Source organism: Haemaphysalis longicornis, unplaced genomic scaffold, assembly GCF_048455015.1.
Source record: "Haemaphysalis longicornis isolate Haplotype H1 unplaced genomic scaffold, Haemaphysalis longicornis Haplotype H1 scaffold_10, whole genome shotgun sequence".
NCBI classification, from domain to species: Eukaryota; Metazoa; Arthropoda; class Arachnida; order Ixodida; family Ixodidae; genus Haemaphysalis; species Haemaphysalis longicornis.
In genome coordinates, this window is record NW_027526204.1 from 121,936,365 (window position 1) to 121,956,319 (window position 19,955).

General features: G+C 44.2%; 1 protein-coding gene across 2 annotated transcripts in view; it reads left to right on the plus strand.

Moving 5' to 3' along the window:
* The first annotated feature begins 10,549 nt into the window (after positions 1-10,549).
* LOC144159197 (uncharacterized) overlaps positions 10,550-19,955 on the plus strand; it is a 29,561-nt gene continuing 20,155 nt past the window's right edge. For both annotated transcript variants that reach the window (XM_077690531.1, XM_077690530.1), the window contains exons 1-4: positions 10,550-10,783; positions 13,217-13,361; positions 13,639-13,701; positions 18,787-18,910. In XM_077690531.1, the coding sequence (XP_077546657.1) occupies positions 10,565-10,783; positions 13,217-13,361; positions 13,639-13,701; positions 18,787-18,910 (551 nt within the window). In that variant the 5' untranslated portion in view covers positions 10,550-10,564. The remainder of the gene's footprint in view (positions 10,784-13,216; positions 13,362-13,638; positions 13,702-18,786; positions 18,911-19,955) is intronic.

Below are 19,955 nucleotides of genomic sequence, written 5' to 3' on the forward strand. Positions count from 1 at the left end.
CAGGTTTGAATTGACACCTGAATGCATGTTCGTGCTGAACCGAGCAGTGGTTGAAAACCAGTTCATCACTTGAAGTGCCCTTTTTATTCGCCATGTGATCGACAGCTCTTTTGGAAGCCTGGAAAACGCCCTCCAGCGGAACCTCACATGCCTTCGCAAGGCTGCAGATTTTGTGCTGAGGAAGAACACCAGCAAGGTTTTTGCTGAGGCATTTGAGAAATTCAGGTCCAAGGAGCAGTTGCTCCACTATGTGGCACGCGCTTCAGACATGAGCATAGCAGAAGCACGCGTGGCTGTAAGGGCAATGAGAGTATTTGTCCGGGAAAATTACATGCGCATTAACCGAGTGGTTTGCCACATGGTTGAGTGCCACTCGTGAAAAGGCACACATATAGACCAGCTCCCTGATGACTGCTGGATTGCCATTCCAAAGTATCTGAAAGTCTCCGATGTAGTTGGAGAGTGATTGGCAGGTTGTTGAGGAACACAATGATGGTGACTTTTTGCGAATGGGAAACCACAAGATTTTGCTAGTGTATTGCTTATTTTAAGGTTTTTAATTTTTGGTTCTTTTATCGTTAAACTGGTTTCTTGTGTTCTCAAGATTCATTGTTATTGTTTAAGTGAATGTCCTCAGTGAAGTTTCCTTTTCTGATCAAAAACAGTGTTTGTTGATTTTATTGCAGTTGCAGTGCTGTTCTCAGTTTTTTTTCTTTTCTGTCGCACTGTTTCGCTTCTATTTTTGTCAGGACTTGAAAACTTCACACCAAACTGTTGTGTTTATTTAACGCCGTCCCCTTCTTTTCAACTCGTCATTTCTCCTGTTTGTGCTAGCCATATTTTATAACTGAACTTGCACAGCTTTCGCTCATGATTGTTTTGCTGTTGATTCAAGCAGCATGATTGTTTTTACTTTTCTAGTTCAGTTTTATGTTTGGTCTGTGATATGAAAGGCATACAGATTGTTGAAATTAATTAAGCAATTCTGACTTGGTTGTTTATAGGCATTGCTCTTAACCCTTTCAGCCGTGATTTTTTTCTTTCTACTGAAGATTTTTTCTATGTGTTTTCTTTAATATTAGTACCCTATTAGTTTACAAACAAAAAATTGAGCTTTTGATGCATGTAATTAGCGATCTACAGGCATTACAACTAATTAGGTCATTAGGCAATTAAAATTTTAAAGCCGAGTAGAAAACATATTTTTGCTTGTTTTCCTACATTTTGGAAAGAACTTAAGCTACATACAAAAATTGAAGCTGGTAGTGCAAATATTTTTCGATTGACAGTCATGTGATTTAACTATGACTTCAGTCCTTGAAGTCACCCTGACGTCACGTTGGTCTTCACTGCAATGCCTTCCTCTTTCATGTGTTCAGCTATAGCAAAAAACGAACAATAGTTATATCAGTGAGGAGGGGCATCCTTAAAGAACTATTTCCCGGAAAAGTATCTGTTTTCGTTTTGTTCTCAAATTGCTAGAAGACTTTTGGGTAATGTCCTAAATATAGGACACCAGGGCCGAAAGGATTAAACTTCAAAGTCCATGAATTGTTGTCAGCTTGTAATTCATTAACACACCTAATGTACAATTTCCATGACCATCTGTTACTGCTAGGAGTGTGTGTGTAGCTCATGATTCTATTCATGATCTTGCAGAAAGTTGAGGTGCTAGGGCTACCACAAAATAATATGTGGCCTAATTTAGCCCTGTAAACGCAGCCTTCTAGCGCATCATATTTCTGGGAAAATGTTTCTTTCTCTCTGGAAAATAAAATATTTTGTAACACCTGTTCCGGAGATTTGTTGCATTTTCAATATGTGGCGTGACGTGCCTTAAGTACATGTGCCTATAGCTGCGCCACAAGAAGTCAATATCATGACAAAATATTCATGTTCTAAAGCATAGAGTGTAAGACTAAACAGACATGCCTAAATGCGATCAAGAACAACGTTATTTTTTTTCTCTTTTATGGCAATAATAAAATATCAAGGCCCCTTTATAAGAAGGTGGTTAAAATGTGAAGCTTTCTCCATGCAAGTGGAGTCAAATCCAAGTACGGATTTAAGTACCAAGACAGCTGTAGAAAACGGGGGTGGTCGACGAGATGCTGGTCGGACGAGATGGACGTATTGGAGCATGTATGGTGCACCTACCAAGTGGAACCATCCTTAAAAGACTGATTCAGCTGTTGTACCCGATAGAATCTACCTTGAAATGATCTGAAGCTCATTCCGGTGTGTGTATGTAGAAATCCCCAACTTCGGCTTCTTTCTTCTTCTAGCCGTCTGGAAACACTATATATTTGCCTCGAGCTCGCTGAGTAGGCAGCAGCATGACCGCAATAAATTCAGTTCGTGCTGCCTCACGGCAGCGTGGTGTCATTCCCTCTGGTGTTGGACAAAGTTTAATTAGACGTCACAGAATCTTCATTGTGTGATTGGCGGGCATCGATCTAAGCCACCGACAAGAAACATGATTGTGAGGCCTCTAGAGTCTTTTCACTGTATTGCTTGAATGCTAACACGCACTTACACACAGATGACTATGTCTTCAAGTGAAAGCTTTCTTAGTGGTACCGATGGCGTTGTGTCAAAGAACTCGTACATTTCCCCGTAGTCCGGTCGACCGAAAAACTCTGAGATCTCTGGACACACGGCACATGCGTGGAACCGGACTTCCATTGTGTCAAAATCCTTATTTGAAAATCGTGAAAAGGGAACGGTTCTAGATAAGACAATACATGCATTGATGATGAAGAAGGGTTACAATAGTGTACCTATATCTCGTAAGCCACATACCGGTATACATTTAGATTGTTCGTAGATGGGTTTACTTACTGCGGAAAATTGTTGCACCGGTTCGTTCTTCGTTTGTGATTTGGGTCTGAAGGTTTCACTGTTGATTGGACAAACGTTCAGTGAATATTCTGATGAACCTTTGACACAGTTTTGATGTTGGAAAGCATTCGCACTTTTCTGAACTTTGGCGTCACTCTTATGACATCACTCCTGCCCATAACACGGCTATGTAATGTGAAATTTGGAAGTTCTTCAATATTTCTTGCATCTGTTTGGTTAAGCACTATTTTCATGCCTGGAATCGAGCAGAGTAAGTTACCGGATGGCATTATAAAAAAAATTGAACAAAACTGTGTTTTGTCTTCAGGGCCCTTAGATGTACGATTTCAAGGCGCGCTTCGTCGGTACATTTCATGCTTTGGTAGTTATGTTTACGAAGCCGAGGGTTCATGGAAAATTAATGTCTCTCAATCTACTTAAAGCCACTAAACCAGCTACGATTGATGTAGTGGCTCTAAATATACTAATTATGTAGCACCAGCTCATGGTAGGCCCACGTTAAATATCACAGCAAGACATGGCAACAAGACCTGATCTAATTTCCCCACATAGAAAAAGTATATATTTTATTGATTTTTTCTCTAGCTTGCTTATAAAAAGTCGAACGGCCATTGAGAAAATGCAGGATCCAAACCTGAAAATACCGCCCTTGTTTGGTAACCTCGACTGATGAACACCATAGGAATGCACTGCATACCTGACCAGAAAATTCAGTCAGCAACACATACAAGCCACCAGCTGTGACAAATGAAGCTACCTATGGCAGTAGTGGTAATTGGTGCCTCTGTGTTTTGGCTGCAGGCCACCCCGACCAGAGGCTGCGTCTGGAGATGTTGCCGTGGTACATCAGCATCGATCAAGTTGAACGTGGAATGCCTGCTCTTGGTATTGGGTCTTCTAGAAGAGAACAACACGACCACGGGGTAGAACTCACAAAGTTACACGAGATGCCAATAGTATGAGCAATAAATACGGCAAGCACAAATTAAGCTGACAAACTGCCTTACGCACTAGATGGACGTGTAGAGGAATAAGCTTCGTTGCTGACAAAATAGCTCGCTGTCCAGCCATGTATTCTCCATTCCCTACTGCGCTAGACTGGCTAGACCGTAGTGTCTCAGAAGTCTTACCATTCCAAGCTTCTCCCTGGCTTTTCTAAACTGTTTAACGCAGCTTTACTTCATTCATTTGCCACAATTAACCTTTGTCGTTGAAGCTGTATTACAAGTTTGCTACCTTATATAAATAAATCCGTAGCCGTTTTATATTTACAGGTTTAGCACAGGCTCTATCTTTAAAATGATCATAAATGTAACACCAGCCGATACAAAAATAAATACAGGGCTGAAGTATACAACGTGCAGTTTTCAAGTTCGAGGCGTAATCATCTACCACGGCAAATACTGGCGACTGCGGGAGATGATGCACATCACGATCCACCCAACAAGCAACTGCAGCCGAAGGGGAGCCCGCAATCAGGAACACTGGTCACCGCTGGGCAGGAGACACGACACCCACGACTGACGAGTGAAGGCAGGCAGATCTTTTCCTAAACTGCTGTGGGGTCCACATCGATGTGTTAGCGTTCGCTCACGAGAGAGAGATGAAATTTTATTCTGCAGCTAAAGTTCGAGCCGCGGAGTTTTGAGTCCTCGGAGAAAGGGTGTGTCCAACAGCCCTCTGACGGTGGTGGGCTTGGCAGAGGTGCACAAAGAGTTGATTCGATGTGGGCAGCCAAGATGGACCACAACAGGGCCCGTAGGTTTTCAGGGGGAGTGGCCCAGCTAGACCACGAGTAGGGAATATCAAGGGGTAAGGGGTTGGTCGAAAGAAATGTCGAAGACGAGGTCGCCCGTACATGGAGCCCATATGTATGTTCATATTCCGGATAGCCGCCACATACCTGACAGTGCGGACGGTCTGGTGACTTCTGTATGTAGTGGAGGAACAGAGCGCAAGGGAGGGACAATGCCTGCGCCGTGTCTCCGTGACTTGAGTTTAAATGGGGAGGGAAGTACAATTCTTGCTTTGCGTAGGTTGCCGAGATGTTCGCGGCGCCTTTTGTGATGCATTGGTCTATCCTCTTTCTGAGGCGTTTTCACAGGCGCAGAGGACACCATACTGGCCGCCGTTAAGCCTTTTCTCATTATGTAATCGTCTGTCCAACACTTCTCCACAGAGGCGTTGCTCAAAGCCACGTTTATACAACAAATGCCAGCCCTACCGGGTTAAAATTATTGACGGAGTTTGCGCATGTTTGTTTCGAGATGAGGTGTTTCAAAACGTACTCGATGGGTTCTGGGAGTCGTCTGCTACATAGAGTTAATAGTCTGCTGAAGGCGCGGTCACACTAGCCCGACCATCGGCTGATTTGGTCGGCCAACACCGTGTCGGCGAGCTGTCGGTGGCCATATATATATGTCACACCGCGCCGACGCCGACTGTTGGCCAACCGTCTGCGTCGGCGAGAAATCGGCGGGGCGTCGGTGTCTGCGCGATGCCGGCCGACGCGCTTGTCATACCGCGCGACGACCCACTCCATTGACTCGCTTCTCCGCCAGGGATCTCCTTCTTTCTCTAGTCAAACTTGGAGTATCGTGTCGCCGCTGCCGCGACTGAAGCCGTTCGTGCGGGGTGTCGTGTGCGCTGCTTGTACTGTGTGTACTCCTCAATTTCCTGTTAGATCACGGACAAGGAAGATAAAAGGGCTGTGTTCGCTGCTGCCGCGGTAGTAATATAATACGGCTGCTATGACTGAATCTCCGGCGAAAAGACCTCTGTAGCACGTAAATATGTATATGTATATAAATTATGTATATAAAATATGTATATATAAAATATGTATGTATAAAATATGTATATAAATTAGTGCGTACGTCAGCTGAAATTTAACTTTCTCTAATCGAGAAGGCATTACAGAAGGCCCGTATTTCGTGAAACACGGTGCAAGGAAAAGGAAATTGTGGCTCCACTCGCTGTTTCGAAGGAAATTTTCCATTACAAAGGTATACTTGCTTATCAAAATGGCGCAGAAAATGATTCACGAATTGGGTACGCAAACCATGGCGCTTAAAAAACCGCGCAAAAAAAAGAAAAAAAAAACTGACACCGCCGGGAATTGAACCCGCAACGTTCAGCGCGCGGGCGCGACGCGCGAGACCACTGCACCACCGCGCGAAAGCGGCCGCGCTGTGAAATAGCATCGGTACTAGATGGAGGTCCAATCTTCCGTGTCATACGCCGCATAGAGTTTCTCACTAATTCACCTAGAGTGGAATCTGGCGCTAGCGTCAACGTGATTCGGCGAAGGCGCTCTACGCCTCCATGAGTGCCGCCATAGTGTGTAGTTCGGCCGGAAGTTCGGCGTGGCATGGCCGGCAACGACTTTGTGGCTACGCAAATTGAGTTTTTGTTTTAAAAAATTGCTGCCAGAAGTGCCGCTGTTAACAAATTTTACTTTGTATAAAATGCTGTGTTCCAGTGCTTAAATTAAGAACTGAATTTGAGGGTTAGAAAGAAAAACAAAACAAGAGTCCTGCATATGGCTCACGCTGCCAGATACAGCGGGCGTTCCCGGATATATTTTTAAATTATTACATACTCCAAACTGGGTGAAGTTTTCTTTGGTTTCTTGTAATATTAAGCTGATAAAAAATATTTAGGTTGTCCTGAACTGTGTTCTTGCTTCCTCTCAATACAGTATCATTATCGTATGCTACGCGTTTTGGCAGGCGAAGCAGATGCAACATAGAGATGCAAGAATGGTGCAATCGCGTCGTATTTATTTGCTTTGTCCAGGCAGATATAAATAAACTTAGAGGCGGAGCTTATTACCTCAAGTAAGTCTTCAAGCACGCGCGAAAGCATTATGAAATTTCATGAATGCATTAAATGGCTCATAAATACTGGCTTGTCGAGTAGCTATGTATGTTGCCCCATTGCGTCTGGCCAAGGCAGTGCATGCTTCAAGGAGTAAGTAAATGCAGCGGCGGCGACGAGCGATGCGAAAATAGTAACTTAATGTGTGCAGAAAACGGATAGTGTGGGCTAGCGGAGCTTGTTTTGTGGCTGTAGTGTGGGCGGCAAGCGGTATGATGCGGTATATAACAGGCCGCTGGGACCCTCGCTCGCTTTTTGCTGGCCAGAAGCAGCCCACAAGCTAGCGGCAGCGGCGATACTGTGAACTGTAGCGACGAGCGACGACGACAGAGGACATTGGCGGCAGTGTATTAATTTTTTTTCGCTTGTCGCTGTTACCCAGTGCACTCTGCTGTAGTACCTTTTGAGTTACGTTTTCGGCGTCGCTTGTCGCCGTCACTGCATGTGGTCACCCCTTCGTCTTAAGAAACTCGCCGCTAACGTGAGTACATGCGTTAAGTGCTAATCACGCTGTTATTTAGACATATCTGTGATAGCCATTGAATGCCAGAAAGTGGCATCCTGAAAACGGAAAAGCATACCGAAAACAGAACTAACAAGCGCTTCCGAGCCCAGAAGCCTAATCCATAGCCTTTTGTACTAGCCACTTGCTGCCAATCCGATTCGCACACTACCCACAATTCCCATGTCGGCGTGCGATCGCAGCGACACTTTCCGCTCTAGGTACGCCGGTGTTTCCTAGTTGGCTTACAGAATTCCTGGCTGGTAAACTGAAATTTCTTCAATAGCGCTTGCACAGCAAGGTTCCCCGAAACCCTCACAATAGCTTATCGCCGTCAACTCAGCTGCTTCGCGAAAGCCGTACTTTGGTTTTACGTTTTACGTTAAAAAGCTTGGCCGATATTGATCCCTTATTACCCAAATTACCCCACGTAACTCTTCTTCTGCACGAAACTGGCCTTTTATTTTCTACAGGCGAGCCGATCGCACACGCATGTGCAGTTTGCAGCTCCGAGGTAGCCAACGTTACTAGATTATTTTCAGTTGTAAAACTGGGCGGCGCTGCCCGGAACCACCACCGATCCTTCTCTCTGTGGCGCTGCAGTCGCAACCGGCTCGGTAGACGGGGCGCTCGCAGGCGGTTTCGCTTATGCTTCTCCCTTCGCGTTCCTAGTTCAGCGCTCGGAGCATACTTTTCTCGTGCGTGCGTGGGCGCGTGGGTGGGCGCACACATCTGGTAATTATTTACATTCTCGGAAGCAAATAGCTACAATAAACAGCAGACACAATGACATTTTTTTCGCCCCTTGTGTGGTTCTTCCGGGTCCTTTTTTTGCCGAAGAGCAGTACTCGCAGTAGCCGGCGCATTCAGTGCCCCGGTCTCCGGCGTTTCTTGTTCGCGCGGTCGTTCTCTGTAGTTTTGAATGCGCGATGCCGTTCGAGTGGCACGTTTAGTGATTTGCCAGCGACTGTATTCCATTGATGTGGGCCTCTGCATGTGAGGCTGAGGCAGACAATGCCGACATGCTTCGTTCCCGGGTGTGCCAGCAGCAACAATTAAGGGCAACACGGACAGGCACTTCTTCTCGGCTCCCAAAGATGCGACGCTTCGCTCGCTATGACATAAGGCCATCCCGCGTGCGGATAAGGAGCTTTCGACAAAGTCCAAAGTGTGCGACTGCCATTTTCACGTACAGGACATCGACAAATGGTACGTACACAAAATTACGTTCACTCTGAGGAATTCTCTGCGCGCGTCATCAAATCGTATTTGGTGACGCGCATGCATTTCTATTCCAGATTCCTTCAGTGAGAACGTCCCTTGAATGTGCAGGTTAAGTCGGCGCGCAAACGCGCTAAGCTACTGTAAGCACGCTGGCAAAGTTAGAGTTTGTTGTAAATGAAAAAAAAAAAAACCTTGCATACCTGAATCTATTCGTTACTTTTTTTCTGTTAACATGCTTTGGTATTTTGTAGCCATATTCACCGTAAGCAAAAAAGATGTGGAGTTGATTTCTAAATAAAAATGCTTGCATGTTTTTATTCATTGCGTACTTTGTTTCTCTTAGCGTGCTTTGGTGTATTGTAGCCATGTTCACCTTAAGCAAAAAAGATGTGGAGTTTATTGTAAATAAAAAAAAACGTTAGATATATTTTTATACTTTGTGTCTGCCGTGAAGTGTGTACTGTGAAAACCAATGAATAGCTGAAAAGAACTTTATGCTTGTTGACATGTAAGCTGGTTTAACTTCGTCAGTTAATTGACTAAATAATTCTTTCAGTTAGAGATATTTCGCCTTTTGCAGAAATGTCGCTTCTTAGTGACGTTTGGTAAAGCTAACTGTTGTCAGGGAAAAACATGGAAAAGATACTATTCTAAAAAGGACGTCGAGAAAATTAGGAAGTTTCGTCTTCGAGTGGCCTGAATTACTAGAGCCACTGAGTGACGTAGCTCCAATGCTGACCTTGCTTCTTTGGCTGGAAACAAAATGAGCGGTTTCATGATTTTTTATAAAATTCGGAAGAGTCAATCAAACTAAGCTTTAACGGAGGCTTATTCTATGCTACCAGCTCGCTGCAGACCATTCACGCTCGTGGTTGACTGCCAGCAAGCAGCCGACGCAAGCGCGCGCAAACTACGATGCGCTTCGGCTGACCTGTAGAAGAAAGCAAAGCAATGAGCTGTAACGAACGGCTTTTACGCCCCATATTAGCGATCCTGCGCAGCTACTGGAACTTACTCTGGCCTAGATGTAGTCTGGACGCGGACAACTTGGCGGGTAGCGGGTAGTCTTTAATATTATCGCGCGCTAACGTCATGAGAAGGCCGAAGAGGCGTTGGGAGAGGCGCCGTTGCACGCGACGAGCAGCGGCCGGGTAGAGCAAAATGCGGCGGTCCCGCCCTCTCGCGGCACGCCGAGAAACGGAGACGCCGGCGATGCACGGCGCATGGGGAGAGTTTTACAACTGAACCTATCTAGTAACGTTGGAGGTAGCGGCGTCGCCGAAGAGCACGGCCGAAGCGTCGAAAGCCAAAATACGGATTGCATTAGCGCTAGTGTTGAGTTGTATGGTCTGGTATGGTCTACATGTATTTCACTCCAGAAACTATCAAAGTAGAGCCGCATTCATTGCGGCACGAATGTTGTCGGGGAGCAGTTTTCGCTTTTATGAGGAAGAGCCGACCGACGGCGCTTGCATATATAAAATACTATGCAAATCTATGCTTGAATATGGGCGAAGATACACCCATGAGCATAGTGGGAGAAAAAAACAAAACTTTTTTTTTCCTTCGTGCAAGTTTGTTTGTTGGACGTCGCTATTGCGTTGCCGTTAAACGACCGTCAGACGTCATTTGTATAAACGCTTGCAGTGCCGTTGCTCGGGCTACGCACTCTACCGACTAGCAGCAGAGCCGTAAAACCGCACTCCACACTAAGCTGGACCCATAACTTTTGTGTAGTGAGTGAGAGCTTTTCTCAGCCCTGTTGGAATATTCTACCGTGCATCCTGTTTTGCCTGCGTTATTTTCATGCTAGTGATCATGCGTGGGTAAAAGTCGTAGCCCAACGCGCGGTCGAACGTTCTGCGTCCATGTGTGTGTGTGTCAACGCGGCCGGGGGATCTCGTGAGCTGCTAAGAAAACATCTCTGTGAGCCTTGCAGCATCTTACGAGCAGGTCTGTCTACCTTCGCTTGTGTTGTTTGTAGTGTCTCCCGCCTTGCGGTATATCCCGAACCTTTGTTAGTAGCTCCACCCCTTCGCGTCACGTACGGAGGACAAACGCGTCACGTACGTAGGACAAACAGGCATATGCGTCAACATGCGCCTCGGAGAGCATGAACTGTCCCTGAAAGGGGCTATATCGTCGCATCTCGCGGAGCATTGTTGCGAATGCCGGTACCGTGGTGGTTGCAGGCCGCTTTTCCATGATACAAAGATTGTGTTCAAGCATGTGCGCCAGATGACAAGGGAAATAGCTGAGGCGTTCCAGAGCAGCCAGAGAGCAGCGAGCAGTACGGACAAGGGAACAAAAACAGGCGTGTGTGACCGCACTTCGGGACTAACCTGCGTTCAATAAAGAACAGCTTTGACTGTGGTGCTCCCGTGCACCAAGTGAAGTTCGCATCGTGTAAGTAAGCGCGAAATGAACAAGTCCCGTTCACTTTGTTCGTCCTTGTTCATTGGCCGCTTACTTGCACGATGAATGACCAACTCCCCCAAGAAACCACTGTGATGAAGTTAGCAGTCACAGAAGGTCTCCCTTTGTAGCGTGCATCCACTGTAGCAGTTTAAAACGCAGCCGATCCGGGTGGGGGCAGCCGATGATCACACCGATAGTTGTCAGATGACTGTGGCTTGCTTCGTTACCAAGCGTGCGATGATGCACAGGAACAGATGGTCTTCGACGCTGCAGCTGCATGACCCGGACCTGCGTTCAATAAAGAGCAGCTTTGACGGTGGTGCTCCTGCCGCTTGCTGTTGCGCAGAGAACGAATTCGTAGTGCTTCCTAAGGCTGACTTTTTTGAAAAAGCACAGCAAGCCATATTGAATTTTAGTCCAGTTAAGTGCTCGAAGAAAGAAATAAGGAAGAAGGCATTGACTTTTTGGGATCAGATAAACTTGCAAAGCCTTAAGAAAACCATCGGGGGGGGGAAAAAGACCTCTTAGATGTGTTTTTTACACTAAAAACACACAAAGAGGGGATGTCATTCAGGACGATTGTGATGTGACGGAGAAAGATTCGTGGCAAGGAGCCCTCTCCAGATTTAACTAGGGCTCGTCCCGTGTCACTGTCTCTTCTTCTGTCCCCGTCTAGTGGGCTTTTTACCATGTCGAAGATGTATCACCAACTAGGCCAAATTTCTGTGTTGAATAGTTTGCCAACAGATAGGAAAATATAACAAACATAGCAACTGTAACAATGAGGCTGAAAGATGTGTAAGCATCCCTTCACTGCCACTGTAAAAAAAGAACTCCATTATTGTTCCGGCATCCAGCAATAACCACGCAGTATTGAAGCAGCAAGAAGGACGTTTATTTGCGATAACGTGCTGGTATATATAGCCTGAGGTGTCTGCACTTTCACAGCAAGCAGTACAGAAATGGTGATATGGAAAGGACCCATACAAAGGGCGCATGCATCACTGGCACGGTACAATTATGTTGTGTGATGTGCACAGAAACACCTGTTCTTTTGTTGCTGCGATTTCATGGTTCTATGCTTTCTTTTGTAATATTCACTTGGAGTATAGGGCCGGTCCCTATCCACATTCTTATCCTGCGCTTTCACTTTTTTGTGCTTGGAAATATGCACAAGTTATCGGTCATGGTGCGGAGTGATGCCGCCTGTTACATTTGGAGTGGCAAATTCAGATGATGTTAGAGTAGATCTACATTGCTCTGACCCGGCAGTCTTTTTATTGAGATTTGGTTTCACTCGATTGTGGTCCTTTTAACAACCAAGTATATAGGTCTCACGATTTATGCTTGCGATTACTGAACAGCAAAACCTGTTTGGCACATCTGGAGCGATAGTGTGTCATGGCACGGTAGGGGAGACAGGTGTGGTGGAGACTGCAGGGTGACGGAGAGAGAGGGAATCACTTTTAGCTGGCTCGGGAAGTGCCAGCGCGTGTAAATTGAGTCATTTTGTGCACTCCTCAGAAGTGTGTACAGGCCAGTGATGAACTCCCCTTCTCGCCCAGGTGGCGGGCAGCGAGGAATGGGGAAACCACCAGGACTCCGGGTTTTCCACAAAGTGCAAAGAAAAGGCAAAATCTCCAGACCTTATTTTTGGTCCTTTTTAATGAACGATAATCCAGGTAATGCATAACGCATTTGAATGTTTCTTTGCGGGAGGACGTTCCTTGGATAGTACTCCAGTGATTGCGAACTAAAAATCACAACCTTCAGAAGCCTGTTTAGAGCATCTTTAAAAAGACATGTTATACTTGTTATTGAATATGGTCGGTGATTATGTTTTCAACGGTTTTTAGAATGGAGGAACAAAAAAAGGTCACCCTGAGAGTGCGGAATGTTTGCTTTATGATGTGCATAGCAATACTCTGGAGCCATTTATCTGATGGCCGAAGGCATGATGTTGGGTAGAGTAAAGTGTCTGCATAATGTTTTCTGCAAAAAAGCAAAGTAACAATCGGCGTACTGTTAGCTCTATTAGTTATTTGTGTGAAGCTGCCATGGTGGCCCACTGGCTAAAGTGTTGTGCGGCTGTGCCCAAGGATGCGGGTTCAATTCTGGCCACGGTGGCTGCTTCTTTAAAGGAGGCAAAAAGTGAAAACGGCGGTGTATATTTTGGTGCACGCTAAAGATCCTCAGATGGCCAAAATTAATCCAGAGCCCTCTACTACAACACACCTCATGGCCAAGGTGAAGCTTCAGTGCATTACACTTCACAATCAATCATTCATTCAGTTGTTGAAATTTCTGCTGGTGGCTGTTTTTTGCCTTCAGGGGACACAAACAGAAAGCATGCCACTTGCAACAACGTTGATGCCTGAGAATTTCGTCATGGCAGTGTCTACGGATGCAGCTCACAACCAGGATGTGTCCTGCAGCAGCCAAGGAACACAGGCGGCTATTACCTTTAGTGCCATAGGTACCTATTCTATTTCATATTGTATTCTTGCAAAAGAAAACTGCGCAGAAATGCACACACAACAGAAGAAGAAATGTATGACACAGGCACAGGGTCCTGCACCTGTGTCGTACGTTTCTTCTGTTGTGTGTGTGTTCCTGCTCAGATTTTTTTACAATGAATCCGTACCAACTCACTCAGTTTGTCGTTCTACTAAGCTGCTGTATTCAGTTCCTCTTTCTTGCCTCTATTCTAACCTCGGGTCTGTATTTACTAACGAATATGAATTTTTTCTCAGGTACGCAGTGTGCTCTCCTGTGCCTTAACAGCACGAGCTCCCAAACAGAAGAGGATTTTTCAGGTTAGATTTTGGGGTTTTTAAAGGTGATAGTTTCTCGTAGGCTACTTAAACCCAGAAATTTTGGTCTGTCTGTACGTCTGCTTGTCTCTGCCTGTCTCACTCGATTCATCCACCCGGCCAAGGTAAAACGAAGACGGTGCAATAGTCATATACTCACTGCTGAATCTAAACGTCTAAGTCCGGTTTATATTTCATACTTGTCAATATTGTTGAACAAGAACAAGCCATTTCGGAAATATAACAGAAAATAATACACAAAAGATATTTACAGTGTTCCTTTATAAAAAAGTTCATAGTAGCTTGATTTTTGCGAAATGAATTATTACATCCACTGCAGAAAAAAAATTCACACTGTCACCCGTGCCACTATCGCTTCTGGTGTCATTTTAAGAAATGAAGCAGCAACAGTTACGAAAGGTTCTACTAGATAGGTTCCATGTTCCGATTGGAGCGCACTGGACTAGGGCAACATGGTTCTATAAACGTTGAAGTAGGGCACCTCAATTCAGGCGCGTCTCCACCGTACGGCAGTGCTAGCATTGAGGCACATGGCATGGAGCAGTGGAATGCGGTAAATTTAAATTGGCCTATAGCATGTTTACCTTGGGAGGAGCGCGATGCAAGAGGAACATGAGAGGTAGGCGGGAAAGCGAAGGGAGGTATTTACTTGGCAAATGTCGACAAAGACTACCATCTTTTGTCGACATTTGCAACGAAAGGAGCAGATACGTGGCCAATTTTTTTCTGGTGTAAGTATTATGGTATGGAGCAGTCAACACAAGAAACAAGTTTTTGTCGTCACATACATTGAGAATAACTTTCCTATAGTGTCGTTAGCGTTTGCACATGGTCATATTCTGAAGCTATGGGAATTTTTGGTGTGGAATAAACTTGACACTGAAGTGAGTTAAAGCATAGTTTTATTACGCTACCAGACTCAAATGTGGTATGGAAACGCCATTTTCTGAATTTTTTGGTCCATTTAATAAATTTTGTAATGACTCAAATATAACATGCATAGGCCATCTTTCAGGTTTGTTTTGGTCAATTTAAAGAATTTTGTGGGGAAATATCTGTCGATTTGATTTCTACGGAAAATTGGGTGTAAAAGTGCCCCATGCCTTGCATCTTTCTCCCAGTTTATTTGATGCAAGAGCTATGAGGACGCATCCGAAGGGCTAAATTTAGTAGATTCCAAGCATATTTAACTTGTAAAAACTGTATGTTAACAAAAAAGAATGTTGGTAGCCGTATGACCTGGCTAAAAATATTTTGAAGGCTGGCTAAGATAGCATTAAAAACAGGGAGAGTACTGAAATGGTAGGTATCCTTAATGTTTTCCTATAGCCTAGCAGCAGCCATATAAGCCTGAAGTGGGTTTTTCTTCTCTTGTTGGTAACTATGAAAGCCTGTATTGGGCATTGCAATCCTGCTAGGTAGCACAATTTGTCACTTTGTGCTTTTGGCGTTCCATTCCAAATCTTGGTAATATTATTTGGGATAACATCAACACATTTACATTCCTCTGTGCATATTAAAAAGTGTCGCCTATGGCTTGGCCCATGTCATTTTTCTAGCGAACAAGCTATTAGCTATATAAATTGTTCAAAAAGTTTTGAGTGAAAATGTTGGTTAGAACGAAGATAAGTTACGCTGGCACTGGAATTTTGTGCAATTGGAGCTAGCACGTTGCTCATTTACATAAAAGCCTGGATTGCATTAGCTCTTATTCAGCGCAGTAAAAGCTTGTTATTTCGAACAGCAAGGGGCCGTCGTTTAAGTTCAAATTAATGAAAGTTTGAAATTATGAAGGTAAGGAATAATGACAGTAAATGGCAGTTGAAAAGCAATAGGGCTTGTTAACACTTTGGTGCTTGAAAAAGCTCACGGTTCTGGCCTGCCTTTTGTCCCTAAAGACGACAGCCAGCATTTCTTGCTCTATCAAATGAATGTAGAGAAAAGCCTCATCTCCACCTTCTTGAACACCAAAGAGATGGGTGGCATTCCATCCTTTCATGACCTCATATTGGACAGCTGCACTGTTTCATGTTTGTTCTTTTTGCCATCGTTGGCAGCAACAGGTTTAGTGCTTCTGTTCGCGATATGATGCTCTCATCTGTCGGTGCACCACACACATTCCTGCATCCTCACCAGCATAGTTTGCAATGATTGCATCTTCTAAATCTTCTTTCATGTGAGATATAAATTGGTTTTAGTCTGTTTTGCCTTATCTGTTCTAGGCAGCCTTGTGCGTAAGCACAGGGTGCGTTTCTCTGGCTTATTGCCAAGCGCGAAGGCACCGGTGCAATGCCGTGTAGTTCGAATTAGCCATGGCGGAATCTACTTAGGTTCGAATTAAAGGGCTTCTTTATACATAGGCTTTTATGAAGCTTTGGCCTGACCAAATTGTACTGTTTTAATTATTCATAAATTTGAATTATTGAAGTTCAAATTGACGTGCTTTCTTTCACTGTGTTTTATCTAGCAGATAGTAAAATCAAATGGAACTCAAACTTGGAATGAGATCCTAAACTTTTGTATATGTGATCAAACATTCAGTAGCATTTTTACTTCAGATTCATAGAAACAAAATATTCAAGCTAAATATGTAAAGCTGATCTTAAAGGCCAACTGCACTCAAATTTTTCTTTGTCCAAACTTGATCCAAATAAGTAGTCCATGCTCTTAAAATCACCATGTCAGAATCCTAAGCTCTGTAAGCACAGAGCACACCAGGTACCGTAGTTCGAAGTACCTTCGCGCATACGACGTTTGCACCTGGTGGAGAGTTGCTGAAAAAGTCGCCGAAAAAGGCTGTGACGGAGGTAGGGGAACCTGTCCCGAGGAGATCGCACTGCTCCGGCGACTTGCAAAGCGCTCCGCCGGGCGCAGGGATGCATTCGCCCTGGGTTTCTCTGCTACACCACCATGCTGTACCGCCGTCACCATCACATGCTTAAAACTAACCACATAGGTAGCAATATCTGCCACAATTTTTTCAATGTAATAAAGAAGATAGGAGGCCTACAAACTATTCACGTGCTTGCAAACATTCTGGAGTTAGCAAAACTCTTTTAATTGAAAATAATATTTTTACTTAAAAAAAGTGAAATGCACACTTGCCTTGCGTTCATCATTCCTATTGCATCTATCACAGAAAAAAAGCTCTTTTGTAAATTCTAGACCACTTACACTTCCGCATTCAAAATTTGCCATATTTGGGCTGGCCCAATGCCACCTCCATCCCTTAGACCTTTCTAAAAGTTTGACGACCTCACTAGAATTGTTGTACATGTGGGTATAAACATTTGTGTGACTTTTTCCTCGCTTGCTAAGTGAACCAAAATCAGCCTTGCTCATGGTAACAAATACATCCTCACAAATATTGGCCGTCGTCTTCGCAAAAGAGGAAAGCTAACAAAAATGCTCCTCTCCTTCCACTCCTAAACAATAAACTTGATTTTTATCAATTCCCAAGTGAAGTATTTATTTTTGTAGAGCGTTAGATTTAGTTTACTTGAAAGTAAAATGTCTTCAACAGCACGTGTCTCTGGTGAAAGTAGAAAACAGTGGCAGATGGGTAACTTTTCTCGTGTTGTAGTGCACCATTTAGCTGTGGAAGCTGGCTTATAGTTACCGGCCACTTTTATGATTCGATTCTCAATGTGCAGCAAGGGTACACGGCCAATATTCACGAAGCTGTTAGCACGTAATGTAGAGTAAAAATAGTGATTGAACTCTGCCTGCGTGCAGTTTGTTTCCTTCAAAAAGCGTTGTGATAGCCGAGGCACTGGCTAACAAAAGGTGCGTTTTGATAACGTACGAGTAAGTAGCTTTGTAACTCATGGCCCACTGTTTTACTCGCAATGCCAAGGATTTTTACTCTGGCAGTTATTCTTAGGGAAAAATAACTGTTGTACGGAATACTTCATTTTGATTGACAGCAACGTGTTGTTGGAATTGCGCCTAACCACATTATCCTAGACAAACATTAGTGGAAGTTCTTCTGTGAAAATAATAGTGCGAAACGCGACACTACCATGCCCATTTGAAGGCGGCTCTGAGCGGCGGTCGGTGGTTCTGGCACGGGTGCTTCCGTTTCATCACGTATGTCGGCCGCCGGTAATGGCCACCTTTTCTGTTCAGAAAACACCAGTGCCACGAGCCGTTTCCTTCGTGCACGTTCATGTTTGAAATGCAGTATTTTGTATTTCGCACTCTTTTTATGTGTACTATTGGGGGACATTATTTTTAAGTTGTCGAAAACTTGAGCGCACTTGGCCTTTGAAACCATGCATCCTCATTCGAATGCTCATATAAAGATGATGACAATGCGGTGTGTGCGACATCTAACCGGCAATTGTGAAAACGTGGTGCTTGCCTTCGTAGGAACGCACACACGAACAGTGCTAGGTGAGATTTCTGGTAACCGTGTAACAATCTTGTGAAATTTGTACAAGGCACCTGTTTAATATGTACTCGTATAATCTTTGGAAATGTCATTGGGAATACAATACTTACCGCACAGGCCCTCTAAGGTGCAAGCAGAAATCTTGGTTTGCAGAAACTTGGCTTCTTGTCACAGAAAAGGTGTGGATAGCTTAATTTAGTGGCTCCAGCTTAAATGGCACAATTTTTCTCACAAAAGTGTCAGATGTACAGTAGTAGCTACCATGCACTTGTCTTAAAGTAGACTTCGGTTAAAAGAGGGCTTCTTAGGGCAAATTTATACTTAATATAAACAAACATGCTTGCTTGTGTATCATCAAGCAATTTCAAAGCTAGCAGGTTGCGACATCTTACCACATCCATTCACTTTACGAGTCCGCACAAACACGAACTTGTTCCAAATTTTTGCCTAGGCTTGCCAAGCATTATCTGGCAGAATTCATGGCTGTTCAGTTTTAACAATGTCAGGGGATCTAATGCTGCAATATCACACATCATTTAAGCCTTAAAATATGCCCTAGGCATGCAAAAGTCGGACTGAGTGGGGGCAAACACGTGGGAATACATGTATAGAGCCTGCCTGAAGATTTGTATAAATGCTGATGTCCTTTATGTGCTCTGACTTTGTTTTTCCAGTTCTGGAGGTGAATGATGCCACAGCTTGTGCCTCAAGAAAATTCTCTGTTTCACAAGATGGGGCAAACATTGTGCGGAAATCTGGTCTGGCCTGCTCCTGCTGTGCACATTCTAGCAACACAGGGTGGGTGAAGTGCCAATGCTTGGAATGCTGTTTTTGTAGAACATGGGCACTATACAAAGCCCAGCTTATTTTGATCTCTGGAAGAAATATGTTGCTACAAATCTAGTCTAGCATGCTCCTGTACACATCAAGATGGAAGCATTACCCGTACAATGCCTATAATCCTACTGGTATAATCCTACTGGTGAATCCTAAACATAAAAGTTCAAAAAGGTTTCATCCACTAATACTGCTATAGAGTTAGACATGCTTAGAAACACAATGAGGCCATCAAAACTTCAGTGAACAAGTTACATTTTTCAAGTTCTTGCTGCTCCGTTATGTAGCACTAAAGCCATAAGTGCATTTATTCTCACAATATTTCCACGAAATCTGTTGCTGGGACAGAAAGATCTCCGCAAAGCCCGTGAAAAACAAAATGCAGTGCCTGCTAGCTTGGAAACCAGTGTGTAGAATTATTTTTTGTTTCTGAATCTATCTAATCTCTTTTGCCTTTATATGCAGCATATGAACATTTACACCAAAGCTGACAGTATGTTTCCATATAAACTTGGATAGGGCTAGCTCGACTTTAATGAGTGCATTAAATACAAACTTGTGTCTTGCGGCACAGTTGGTTGTGCTCTTTGCAGCAACTACAGCTTCTAAGAGCAGCTAATTGCTTTTGCATCCATGACCATGTGGCCAGCGTGGAGATTATGCATCAGTGGGTCTCACTGCTGGTGTCAGGGTGGTGACTCAACTCATGCCACACCCCAAGCAACACCACATAGCTGTTTCATAACCTGACGAGGGTTGTAACTTGTCTATGCTAAAACTGCGAATCTGCATTTAAGAATGTGCCTGTGCAAAGCAATCATTGCCATGCTATGCTGTCCCTCTAATTCTTCTGAGGGCGTCTCGGTGCCTTACTGCACTTTTAGGCAGCAAAAGTAGGCGGCAGCGTATAAGTGCTGTGATTTCAGTGAGAAAGCAAAAAGTGGGAGTTAAGGGCACAATCTACAAACAGCAATTTATTTCTTAGAGTTGCGAGAGAAGGCTGCAG